Here is a 14,156-nt window from a genome sequence, read left to right as displayed (position 1 = left end):
GATTATTCTGTTGTGAAAGTAACTTAATGAAGAACTGTGTAAGCAAAGCAGATCCATAAACAGCTACTGTCCATACTGGGAACAAAACTAGCTGTCACTCAGCTTTCATTTTATCAGAGCTCTTACTAAGATGGTTTCTAACTTGACGAACTGGTAAGGTACGTTGAGAAGTCTGACAGAATGGTAAAGGAGACTTGTTATTGACAACAGACAAACATCCACAGCACACTCTTCAGAGTCTTTTTTGGCAGTGGTTAGAGATGAGCTAGTATTGACTGAAGAAAGCATGCTTTTGGCCATGTGTTTCTAACAGCAATGTAGAGAATGCCAAAGCAGTTTTTGTAACATGCAAAGGCAAATTATTATTTTTTTTTTTTTTTTTTTAGTTTTTGGCGTTTCTCTTGGCTCACAGAAATTTTGTAGGTCCACAAAAGGAATGCTTGGCTGGAGGTGATCTCATACTTTTGGAAGTTCTCAGTGCATTATTATTTTCAATTTCATAACATTAAGCTCTAAATGAAAATATCCATGTTCTGGAATGAGGGGAGTAATGACACAGAGAAAAAGGAAAATCAGAGAGAGAAAAGGAAACCAGAAAGAAAAATTCTAAGTTCATAACTACTATGGGCAAGGGGAGGAAGTGGCATCACAGATGGAAACAGAAAAGGATGGGAACCAGTGTACACCAGGCAAAGGTAGAATAAAAATTAAAAAAAAAAAAAAAAAAGAAAAAAATAATCTCTTAAGACCTTGTTAAACTTACTGAAACTGGATCAGAAAGTTTGGGTGAGTCTAATATTAAAATATCCATGGAAACATTAATTGTTATTAAGGAAGAGTGACAGGGGAGAAGAATACTGGCACTCTGCATCAGGAATAGCATAACTGATGTGTGATTCATCAAATATTAAAGGAAATAACCTTGAATGCTTATGGATCAACATTGCACCAACTAAAGAATGAGGCAGCTTCCTGTATGGATGACCAAATCACAGGATAACACAAAATGACTGGCTCCTATTTATGATGTGCTCGGAGAAAGCTGAAGTACATGTTACTGTAATCCTAGTGAGCTATGTTTCATTTTATTAATCCCTATATAGTGCATATATATGTATTTCATATCAAATATCAAAACATTACTAAAGACAATTCCTCAGACCAAGTGGCATACAACGTGAAGGGATTCTGTATTAAAGACTAATCTTAGCAGATAAGCAGGGATTTTTTTAAACGCAAACAACACGTATAAACACTGACAAGATCAAACTTGGAAAATGTAGCAGTTCTTCAAAAAAAAGAGGCATTTCATAAGGTCGAAAACATTTACATGCTAAATTGGTTAGAAGACAGAATTTTATCATACATCTATACACGAAAATTAGGAATTAAAATTGGGAATGGTTAAAAAAAAAATCTTCTAAAGTGAATAAAAAAAAATCCCGTATAGGCAGTAAGTGAAAAAAGCAAAAAATGTGAATTTTTATTTTAATGAATATGAATTAAAATGCAAAACCTACTGGAAATGTAGGCATGTATTATGTCTACAAAGATGACGACAATAAAAAGATTTTTTAAAATCGTTTAGGGAATAGAAAAATTATGATATTGGCTTGGCTTGTTAGCAAATGAAAATGGAAATTTTGAAGCATATGAAAGAGTGCAGAAAAAGCTGAAGATTTCAATAAATTTACCTGAACATAAACCATAATGTAGATCACTGTTATATGAAACACAGTAACTATATTAAGACATAGAGGGGGGAAAACATATAAAGGATTCCTATATATGGAAAATGCTTAGTAAGGATTCTTTTCCAAGGAATACGTACTGATAAAAGCAGGAAATAACTGAGGAAAACCTGCAGTGTATCTTACAGAAAAATGAGTATAGTGTTCTCTGGACTAGATTAGGAAAGAATGATGGAATTAATATGATTTTACTAGAAGCCTTTGTTTGCAGGGCAGAATTTATTAAAAAGTGATTACAATGCTTTCTTAAAAATATTTTACTGTAGCATTCTATTATTTATGAGATTAGAATGCTCGTATGCCTTTCTGATGGCTGTGAAGATTTCTTTAGACTAAAGTTCCCAGTAAATCTGGTAGCAGAAATACTTTAGCAGTAGTGGCCTAATATTTAATAACACCACCCTTAATACATATTCATCTCATTTAAAATGTAGAATGTGAGAACTGACATCCTAAGAGTCTGCATCACTGGATAATAATCTTACAAAGGAAGTCAGTATCTGAGAAAAACTTCCCTCATCTGTTACAAGAACAATGAATTTCTGCTAAGCAATGGAATTCATTACTTATTTGAGTCCTGAATTTATATTCGTCCACAAGTTGTTCAAATCTAAGAGTTCAGGAAATCATCCAGACCACAATTTTCTGAAGTCTCATTGTTTCTTTAACATATTGTGTCAGTGCAGAACCCAGACAGAGGACTGTCAGCACTACAGACCTAAAATTGACATCATTAGAGGCTGAGTATTAATTCAGTAAGATGATAGTATCCCCTTTTATTTGAAGTTGGAAAGTGACTATCACTGCAAAGCAAAGGACTAATTTTGTCTGAGCAAACATGAATGTGAGGAAAGCAACCAGCCATTACAATTCAGCCACCAGTTCAATAGGACTGATACTGTATTTTTTTTTCTGCTACTGTGGCTCTTGAGTCCTCTGCTTGATGATTCCATCTTCAAAGGCCACATGATTTACAGATTACTTATGATCAATCATGTGAAGCGGTAGAGGGTGAAACAGACATGTTTACCAACACTGTGAACAAGTGAATACCAGCAGTATTCACTGGAAGTAGGAGGTACCAAGTGGGAAGTGGGTGGTACCAAGACACCTAGAACTTACTAAAAAGCAGGGGGAGGGAGTAGGTTTTGGCTCTGTTTTAAACTACAAAAATGACAGATCATCACCTCTGGAGTAAAAAGCACACTGTACTGCTAGCCAGGGTGCCCAACTCACCTTTCATTGCTTCTGCTGATTGGATGAGCTCTGTAACAGCACCAGCAACCCTCTTGGAGAAAGAGGCCAACTGATGCTTCAGTTCTGGAGTTGGTTTTTGAAGGATCTAGAGGAAAAGATAAAATGAAATAATGCATATTAGTAAGGATTCCAGGGAATGCTGGAACATTTCCAAGGTACACTAGTGAAAGATTTCCTTTATAGAGCAATCATCTGAGAGAAAACATGAGTCCAGTGACAGAAATACAATAGTTAATAGATCACTAGGAATAAAGGCTTACACTGCAACGTCTGATGTATACTACAAAAGTGTTAGAAATCCCAGCCCTGGGTAAGACCCCTAAATATAAGAGAAGACAGACACTTCTTAACTGAATTTGCATCAAATATTAAGCTGTGTTTCTTCAAATGGAAAACAGTCAGACATTCAGACAGAGAAGTTGAATTCCTCCCCTGAACAGGAACAATATTTGCATTTTTGATTACCATACTGTAAGGAGAAAAAAGATTACGTTCTGGAAATAAATGTATACTCAAAAACTAGTTCTGAGAGGAGAGTGACAGATATGCAGAGATATTTAAGAGCAAAACAAGAGGTTGAGTCTTGAAAGTCACATTCAGGTGTGCATTTTCTTAGCGTTTTCAGAACTCCTCCACAAAGCAGCTCTGAAAACTAGATGCACATTGAAAATACATTTTATATTTTTGTAAGAGCATTTCCTATTTTTCAGTCAGATGCCTAACCTCTTACTTTGACAGAATAAACTAAACTGAATTGTTTTCTTAACCTTGCCTGGTGAGAACTCTGACACATGAGGAATTCAGTCTCTCTGGAACTGCCATGTCATGTATGGGTGGACTGGTCTCCTGCATCCTAAGGATGATCTTTAGGGTGATCAGTTAGTTTCCATAGTAAAAGGTACATAAACTGTCAATAGCTAAACAATCTGCAATGCTAACAAAGTGTAACAATGCAGTTATAACCAATGTTTACACACTGCATAATCCCTTAGACCAGCAGAACTTGAGCATTGAGCATTGCAAGGGTTATCTTCCCATGCAAGTAAATATGTCCAAAAATACACAAATGTGGTCAGGACTATAGCAAAGAATGACATTTTCTTCTCCAGCAACTGTGACACTAGCGCTACCTATGATAGTGGGGACAAGGCTGAAATTGAACAAACGGATGTAAATTTTAAAACTAGGCCATTTACAAATGACACTGTTTTAAAGCCAGTGTAGAAATCACAGCAGATTCTCAACCCTTGCAGAGTCATGTAGAGGCATGGCATGAGGAAAACAACAACAAAAGCTTCAGACTTCCCCTCAACTCAGCATGCGTCAATACTGACCAATATGGAGCATATTAGTATGTAGGAGTGCAGATCAGTCTTTAACCTTGCTAAAAATACAACTTACAAGTTGTTTTATATCTACTTGTGCATGCCCAACACCTTTAATTAGTGTGTTCCCATGCCCTACACCCCTGCCTAGCTGATTAGAGGAATATTCCTTTGAGCAACCAAGTCAGTTTTGTGCCACTTGCCCAACGCAACCTCCACATAAGTCAATATAGTGGCTTAAGAAATCTTAGATATTGCATCTGACAGATCTTGTGCCTAAAAAGTATCATCTTCAAAGAAACACGGCTGCTGAATAGTACTCCTTGGCATCACTGTCTTGAGACACCCATGCAATCATACCCAGCCTGACTACCAAGGGCATGACTGAACGTACTAACAAGGTGCCACGTGGACTAATTAAAGATTTCTAATCTGAGATGATCTGCGTTTCTAGAGGTTAAAAATTAAATGAGATTGTAGACCTAGGGGTTCTAAACTACCAGAGTAACAGGGACCAGGAAGCAACAGAGATGTCTAATGCTGAAACCATCTTGCTATCATTTTCTTATATCTGAGCTAGGATGTTAAGTTAGCAAGATTGTGTATGGCAGAATAACAGCTCAGGTAACAACAGAACAAGCAAATAAATCACCTGGATTACATTTAGACTGTGTCTTTGTCACAACTCCCAGGAGTTAGAACTCAGGGGAAAGAGAACCAAAAGTCTGTCATTTACTTGGTTCAGTACTCCTCTAAAAGTAATCTTTTTCTCACCTGCTTTCCGGATTCTGTTTATGGATCACTGCATAGATGTACTGTGTGTGTACATGACTAGATCTAGACAGACTTCAGCAAAGAGTGAAGATGAAGTTACCATCACACACATCTTTTTTTCCATGCAGGCATCATGCTCTTCAATTATGCTTGTAATCTGGGTCAGTCAGCTTTCCAAGGCAGCAAACATTGGGGTGTGTGTAGGTGTGTGTGAAATTTTCTCATGGGTTTAGGGCCCTGAAAGTAAAGCAGCTTAAGGTAAGAAAGTCTTGCTCTGCTTTATTGGAGGAACAGGCCTTTCTTACCTTAAGCCTCTTTACTTAAGCAGAAAGAGAAAAATAAAATGAGCAAAAATTAACTCAAGTCTTTGCTCTGTTCTGGCATATAGTTTGCAACAAGTACCATGACTGAGTTTGAGGTCCAAATCTGAAAAATTCCCCAAAGTGGTTCTAAACTAAAAATGGATCACACTTCTAATGCTAAATTACTTACTGCTATGCAACTCTAGGAATTAATGAGTTCAATCTTTCTTGAACTATTTTCCCTGCTAGTGGCAAGCATAACTGTGACTTTGCTTCTGTGTTATGTATATATCAGTGAGTTGATGTAAATTATTAGACATGCTGTAGTCTCAGCAGTAAAGCTGACTTGGATTTGCTAATCTGCAGTTAGTGGCTGCAAATTTCAGTTTCAGAGATTTTAATATGTCAACTTAAAGCCACTTAAAATAAGTCTCTGGGTGTCCATGAAGGTGATTGCTGATTTAAGGCACCTCTAGAAACTTCAGTATCTCACAAATGTTAGTTCAAACATACGTTATTGCTCTCTGCAAATGTCATAGCAACAGAAGAACAATATATTGTTCTTGTATGTATATTGTCATATGACAATATATTGTCATGTATAGTCAAGAAAAGCCAAATGACAGCAGGATACATGAGTTTGTATCTGAGTGGAAAAATTTTATGCAGAACTTTGGGGCTGTCATGTCTGGCATGAGTTGGAGAGCACTTTGTGAGGCAGTGCTGGCTTCGGGTTTTGGGATGGCATTGAGTGGGTGCCTTTTATTTTCCTGGAATCAGGGCTGCAAAAGGCATGTAAAAGTGCTTTCATAAAGATTACGTGACCTTCTTGGTCTGAGGGACAGGAGTGTGCCTAATATGTCTAAAGCTTAGAGGGGGGCTTAAAAGAATACTGAATTCTTATTTTACCCTCTGTGTCAGGGACCAATTTTAGGTCAAGACCTGTACTGCCTCTGGATCTGATCCAGAATTCAGTCCCATTTAAGAACTTCCAGTCTTCCTTCTGTCTTGCAGTTTGAGCTGAAGTACTGAGTTTACTTTAGGTTGCTTTTCCTGAGTAACAAAACTGTTCACTATCTTGTAACAAACTGACAAAAATGTGTCACTGGCAGCCTCTATAGAAAGAGGTCAGAGAGATTATGTGCATGCAGACAACTCCTTACCAGGAGAACATGTTCCAAGAGTTCCAGGTATCCCAGGGTACATTCTGTTCCAAAGCGCAGGGCTCTCTCTCGAACTTCTTCACTGACGTCTGGGTGATATGATGCTTGCTGAGGAGGCAAAACAACATTAGTACCCCAAAACTGCTCCCACAAGAGGAGGTCAACACAGAGAAGACAGGAGAAAGAGAAAGGAAGACATTTCACGTAATGTGCAAATAACATTGAGCTTGAGGGCCAGCTGATTCTGCTGTAAAGGTGTAAGCACACTAAGCTGAAAGAGCAGCAGAGCTCCAGTTCTAAGAATGGCATTGGAAACATTTTCCTTTTATTCTCCTGTCTAGGTGTGCATCTGCAGTCTTTCTTAGTGTTCTTCCTTAGGTATTGTCAGCAGTAGTACTACTTCTTTCTGTCAGTTAAGAACAAATAGAGAAACTCTTGAAGAACCATCTAAAAATACAGGAGTATTTATGATTTCTTCTAATGAAAATATATCACTTGAAAAACATCTTGAGGCTGGAATGGGCTCTTGGGTTGCATATATACTGTCCTACAGTGCAAAAGTTATGCTACTGTGACTCTTTTTTTTTTTACTAATACCAACAAAAATTAAAATTGTAAGTGCAGTTTTGCCACCATCAAATGACTATTTGTATCTGCCAGGTTAGAAATATGCTAAAACTATTGTTTTATTGTAAGCCTGTACAGCCTACCATCAAGGAATGAAAGCAGAAATGGCCAACTTGTTTAGAGACCAAAGCACTGGGCTGGCTCCAGAAGACATTGGGCCAAAGGTCAACCACCAGCCTAGTGCATGGGTCAAACGTGGATCTCATTTTTGCTTCTCCATTCTGCAAGATAAAGATAATTGTTTGTTCCTTATAGAAAGCTTTGTAAATGACAGAGGAAAAGTGCTGTGGAAGTGCCAGGATATCATTATTCTTACATGAGAGAGACGGAAACCAAACCAACAAACCCATCTACCCGCGCACCCAAAAGAAAGCATCAGCTGCTTTTTGTTATTTGGTAACACTAACGGCTTTAGCTTGACATAGGGATTTAACACAGTAATAGGCAGTGCTGGAATCACCTGTTTAAATACAGAGAAGCAGCAGCAAAGTCAGTTCTTTGACTTCTTAAGGATTTCCACTAAGTACAATGTCTTACACAAGCCTGACTAATTCAACCATTTTATTTTTAATAAAAAGTGAAAACTGCATCCTGTTCAAGCCTTGTATTTTCTAAAATGAATTCCTAGGGAACTTTTTATTAAACAGAAGTGCTAGTTGTTGACAAATGAAACTTCCTAAAAAACTTAAAAATTAGCGTTTCCTCTAGCAAATCAGCTCCTTCCACCCCTGCAGCCTCGCATGCTCCAGTGGCACGGAGGATTATCTCACTGCTCGCTTATTTTGAGCTTTCCTGCAACCCAAGCAAGAGCTTTTATCCGCTGGGTCTGGAGCTGGTCTATGGGCTCCCTCTGCTGGGAAGTTCACGATCAGCAGAGCACAGAAACGGCTTTCGTTAAGCCACCTTCACCTCTTTATCTTGTCAACAAATGATCTGAAGGGAAAGTAGATGGGAGGAAACGGGATAGGATTTTCCCCATCTTCAGCATACTTCAAACAAGCTCCAGAAGGCCCAGAAAATAAAGAACAGATTATTTATCATTTTTCAAATAGGGCAGAAGGATCCCTCAGTGATTCATGTGAATACATTGTAAGGACTCTAATATGCCTCTTCCGCACTTAAATATTAAATACTTAAATATTTATTTAACACTTAAATATTAAATACTTAAAACTATTGTTACATATGCAATTGGAAGAAACATCTGTAGGAGAGAAATAGAAATTTTCTGTAATGCTTTGCATACGTAACCAAGACCGAGATCAGAATATTTTGGGAGCATTTCAATGAGTCTTAAAACAAACCCTATACTTCACAGCAGACTAAGGAAATGATAAAGTCATTTTAGGAAGATATTTTTGTAACCCAGAAACATCCCAACAGAAGTCTCACTACACCAGTTAGGACTCACAACAGAAATGTTTACTTCTGCAGACTTGCACCGAAAGCCTGCTGAAGCATCTCAAACTGAAACATGTCTCCAAAGAACCAGAATACCCATTTATTCCCTCATGCTGAGGGCTCCTCTCCATTATCAGCCTCCATTTTCTCCTCACGTGCTTTCAAAACTGTAAGGTGGCCAGCACAACTTGACTATAGTATTACAACTTCCAGCCTGTCAGCACCGAGGAATAACTTGTGGAGGTAAAACGTACTGAGATAGTCACAGTCAAAAAATCAGTGCTTTTTGAAGGAACCTGAAGACTTCACATAGTCCAATCTTCTGCCTAAAGCTAAGTCAACATTAAATTTAGACCAGATAACTTAGGTCTTGAAAACATCCAAAGATGGAGCTTTCATAGCCTCTTAGGCCCCTGTCCCAATGTTTAATTATTGCCACAGTGGAATAATTGAAAGTTCCTATATTTCAATTTTTGACCATTGTGTTTCATTCCCCTGCCATGCACCTCAAGTAAATAGCCTGACACTGTCTCCTCTCAGAAATCTCTCAGTAGGTTTTAGAGGGCTGCTGTGAGCTCCCCAAAAAGCCATCTCTTCTCCAGGCTGAACAGGGAGGGCCTGTGCTCTAGTCTCAACTGTCTTGGTGGGCTCTGCTGAGCTCGCTCCAGTTTAATCAGCGCTTTTTTTTTTCAGTGAGCCCAAAACTGGACACAGTATTCTAGATGCATTCTAATGAGTGCTGAGAAAAGGTGAATAATACTTTCCCTCAATCTACTGGCTATATAATAATCTAAGTCATTACTCATCTCAATTATTTTCTATGCTTTTGACAGACCTTTCATACCCGTTTCCTTTCCAACAGCGATCATTAAAAATAGTGATATTAGGCACAGGTGACTTACTGCCTAGTCATTATTTTATACAAATAGGTAATAAATACAGAATTTTTTATTATCTTAGTCCCTGCTTTAACCTTCAGTAAATGTAATTACAGTGTTTCCACTGACTTTAATGAGAGTTGTCTTGGTTCATTATATCCTGTGGCAATCAACTTCATTGTCTTTTGAAATCTACTTATAAGCATAAAATTAGTAATGAACACTGTAAATTCACGTATAGCAGATCAAGATATATATATATATATATATGTGAAACTGCTAATAAGTCAAATCCTTTATACTTGTTGCCTTAGGCAGCTGGCAATGAAATAGAACTTAAATTCCTGACACCAGGGAAGTCTGAGCTATGTTATATACACTTCTACCATAAATCATATACATGTACTTCTGTCTTAGCCCAAAGGACATAAAAATGTGATAATCTGTCAGTGCTTATTGTACAGACTAGCTTAGTCACACTGGAAACTCCTCCTGTACTTGTCAAATCAAAAATCAAGTTGCACTGCATTGCACAGCTTTTACGGCGTGGTGAGGCTGTCTGTTGGTCTCTACCTCTAAAATTCAAGGGATGTGGCTTATCATGGAAATGCCAAGTACAAGAATCAATTTGCAGAAATTAATGGCATATGATTAAGTCTCTGAGCAAAATTTGTAGAAACAGGACTTACTAAATAAAGGCTGGTACATACTGTATATTTAAAAGCTTTGTTAAATGACATGGCTATTTTGTCATACCTTTTAAATAGTGCATAAAATTAGTATATCTGTATACCTGGAGACTTTTATTCCTGTTTGCCCCATAACCAGTCTTGATTTTAGGAAAGCTAGACAAGATGGAACTAGATCTTACTCCTTGTCATTACAGTTAGTAAATGATTTCCAGCCAGTTTCCTTCGGTAGGAATGAAACCTTCTTTGTGAAGGTAATTCCCTGGGAGTTTGTGAATGGTTTCCCAGCTCCCCAGACCTCCATTGTTCTGTTTGCAGGAAGTTTCATACTTTCGGCCATTTGCAATGCCTGAACTCCAAAACCATTACACTATCTGAGAGCACATATAAACATAAAAGATGAATGTTCATAATTAAATGTTCAAAAACTACACATTGGGCTGTGTGTTGTGCACGTGAGTGTGATTATTGTATTTTTAGAAACAGAGGATTCTGTTCCTGAGAATTTGCTGCCTGTTTGGTGAGATGGAAACAAAAATGTGTCTGCACTTGCCACTTCCAAGTGACAAAGGGTGAGTGCATCTCAGCATCTGAATTCAGAATGTTGGAGAACTATGAACTGTTCTAAGCCTCCCTTAGAAGTTTCAATTAACTGGACTGTACCTAAGACACATTAGGCTATGTTAGTTCTCATGTAAGTAGCAGTTGTTTAATTTTCCCATGCAAAGGAGAGCTGCTTTGTTTTGTTGATCTGCCGATTTTATGGAGAGGACAGAATCAAAATCTGAAGCATGCCAAGTTGTCAGAACTGTCAGACACTAAAAACACTGTCAGTAAACTAAGTCAAAATAAAAAGCTTCATTCAATGGTTTTTATATAAATCAGTTCTTTTGCACAAGGATCATTTTAAAAACAAAATTAACCCTTCCACCTGGGCAGTATTAGGCTAAAAATTAATCTGGGACTGACACAGGCAGCTAGGATTTGACCAAATACTGAAAATCAGACACCTCACAGAGAGCACCATTATTTTAGTGTTATCTCCCATACATCGAAAGGCAAAAGTAACTAAATATAATTTACTGGCAAAGGCACTTTTGTGTTACTACTGAAGACCAAGAGGAATGAGATCTCTATAATACCTTTTTTTTTTTTAAATTAATTATGCCTAGACGTTTTATCATCAGAACAAAGCCAAATGGCTTAATAGCCATTTATATGACACATACTTCCTCTCTAGTTTTGCAGGTCAGTTTTTGGAAGTTGCCTAGTTCAAGCAAGTGTAGAAAACAGGGTACCAATATTTTTAATGCAAAGGCAAAACACATTTTTGAAAAGCAGAGAAGAAATTCAGCAAACTGACAGGTCTGGTTAGGAGGGGAAGAAGGACTACTAAAAATAGACCTGAGTGATTCCTTTCACCATTCCTTTCAGTATTCCTAGAAATACTTAAACCATATTTGTGAACATAAGATTATCCATATATTCTATTACTTGTACAGACTGTCTGTCTTCCAGTAACAGGAGATGGAAAACTAGGGAAATTTCAGGTCAAATTAAACTTCTAAATTTCACAAAAAGAAAACAGTCAATACTAGCACTGCTGCTTTTTTTTTTGTGTGTAGCACAGAAAATATTTTCTGAGAGAGATGTTCCCTTAAAATTATCGTAACCATTAACTTTCTCATCTGAAAAGCAGAGCATTAATACAAAGAAACTGAACAGAAACTATAACATTCAAGGGATTTAGAGGCACACACCCCACAGAAAAATAAAATCAGTCTTAAGCAAAGAAGTGAATCTTTACCTTACAAGCTGTTAGCATGTCAGCTACTGCTTTGCGGCTCAGATTTGCTGTAGCAATCACATCCTCCTGTCTGCATGAGTTCCCAGCTGCAACAGCTTTGGCAGTTGCCATGGTGATTCCTTTCGTCATCCGGATTGATTCTTCAGGTGATGATGTCTTTTCTGGAACCTCGCTTGACTGAAACACCTAAAAGGGAAAGCAGAAGGAAAACCTGATACCATTCAAGTCAAAGCAGAACAATAATGAGAAATAGACAGCAACTGGACGCAGCCTTCAAACAGCAGGAAATTAGAAACATATTCAGAGTACTTGAATATCATTCTTGCTTGTCATAAGCCTGGTCCTGATAACGCTGCTCACCTACAGACAGCAGAGAGAAACAATAAGCTGAGGGAAGCATTCAAAAAGAAGTTAACCCATTCATCTCATCTGCCATTTAACTACCTGCATGACAATTTGTTAGCTGTTCAAAGTGTTAACAAATCAAAAGAATAACTATTTCTTTAATGATCTCCTTTTTTCATCCTGACTGCTGCTTAGCCTGGTCTGCTCCCATGAAGAGATCATTTCCCTGCAAAGGCTAGGCCCTACCAAGCCCTTGTTGACAGCACAGTGTAGGAAAGACTGAGAACATCACTAAAATATTCAAATGTCTCTTTAAAAAGTGGAGGTGGAGCACTGTCTCTTATGTTATACTTAGTCTTCCTTAGAAACCTAAAGATATAATTCTGCAGAGTGATTCCTGAGAAAATAGTTCAAATTGTCTGACAATACACACTGCTCTAATGAATACTTGAATACATGACTGTTGCAAGATGTAGGTAATAAGAGCTGGTAACACTTCTATCTTTTATGTCCTTTCCCCAAGCTTTAGTCTGTTTGCTTGCATTCGTCTACTGTGCAGGGGCAATTTGGAATGCACAGTTAATCAGCAGAGGTTTCTTGACCACACAGTGCAACCTAAGCAGGCTAACTACCTAAGTAGTTAACAGAATGCAAATGTCTGGACAAAAATGAGCTTGGTTTATCCCACACTCCCGGTTCATCAGTTTTTCACTTTCTCTCTCCAGAAATGGAAGTGATGTTAAAAAATAAAGTCCAGTTAAACATGTGAAGGACATCAGCTCAACGTTGATCAGATTAAGTCCCTGGAGTTTCAAGTCAAGCTTTAGGCATTTTCTTGAGCACATACATGTCATTCTTGGTTCCTCTCAACCCTCTCCTAGTACTCGAGTCTTCTCCCCATGCAAGAGATACCACCACCATCACCACAGACCCATGCATTAGCAATACTGACAAAAGGTAAATGAAGACAAGGAACATATCAAAGAGGTACCAACCAGATTGAGAAAGCAGATGTGATAATTCACAATCCTTCAATGCCAGATCTGGTTTTAGATCAGGGGGAAGGAATGCAACTTAGCCGGGCCTTCATGAGGATACACAACAGTATCATGCACTAGATATTGTACAGAACCTTCCTGATCAGGTACTGAAGCAAGAGTTTTTACCACTGCAGACACTGTATGAATTCCCAACAACTATACACAGATATTGAAAAAATCTCAACAAACCCAAGAGTTATTTCTTCATTATAGCTGCATTGCTCACACAATGAAAAACAGATGTTTTACGGAGAGCACATGACAAGGTAAAACTGTGCCAGTGCAGTTAAAGTGTAAGAATTACTAATCCACTGACTATACAGCAAAACATTGCCTGCTGAAGACTGTGTCTATAGGTTTTTTATAAAAATGTACTGTAAGTAAAAAGGAAAAAAATCAGGCTTCTTCACAAACATGCAGGTATTAATTTATGTCACTGACTAGTGTGCTAGTAAAAAAAAACAAAACCTGAAAGCCGCAGCTTGAGGCTATAATTTTAAATCTTAAAGAAGGAAGAAAACAACTGTCATGGTCTAACACCTAATCTGGGAGAGAATTCTCTGCTATTGTTAATTCCTGCTCAGACAGAATATCACATAGTAGGCTATCGCTAGTAGTATAATTTCATAATAAAGGAAAAATAGAAACATGATTAAACTGCAGGTACAATATGGCTATGATGCTGAGGAGACACTACGAAAGCCAGGATTCAAAACAAAGGAAAGTGAACAGCATTGGATTCAGAAAAGAATATCTGTAGTGAAAGTATAACATCCAAACCACAAAGAAACAGTTGC

The 14,156-nt window shown here is 37.8% G+C and overlaps 1 protein-coding gene across 1 annotated transcript in view; it reads right to left on the bottom strand.

Moving 5' to 3' along the window:
* The window catches only part of LOC104536437 (talin-2-like), a gene marked incomplete at both ends in the record, with an annotated part of 28,046 nt that overhangs the window by 351 nt on the left and 13,539 nt on the right, over window positions 1-14,156 (bottom strand). The window contains 3 exons of the mRNA XM_010179042.1: window positions 2,988-3,093; window positions 6,573-6,680; window positions 11,975-12,160. Coding sequence (XP_010177344.1) covers window positions 2,988-3,093; window positions 6,573-6,680; window positions 11,975-12,160 — 400 coding nt within the window. The remainder of the gene's footprint in view (window positions 1-2,987; window positions 3,094-6,572; window positions 6,681-11,974; window positions 12,161-14,156) is intronic.

Source organism: Mesitornis unicolor, unplaced genomic scaffold, assembly GCF_000695765.1.
Source record: "Mesitornis unicolor isolate BGI_N332 unplaced genomic scaffold, ASM69576v1 scaffold10552, whole genome shotgun sequence".
Classification (NCBI taxonomy): domain Eukaryota; kingdom Metazoa; phylum Chordata; class Aves; order Mesitornithiformes; family Mesitornithidae; genus Mesitornis; species Mesitornis unicolor.
This window is presented reverse-complemented; position numbering and strand designations above follow the sequence as displayed.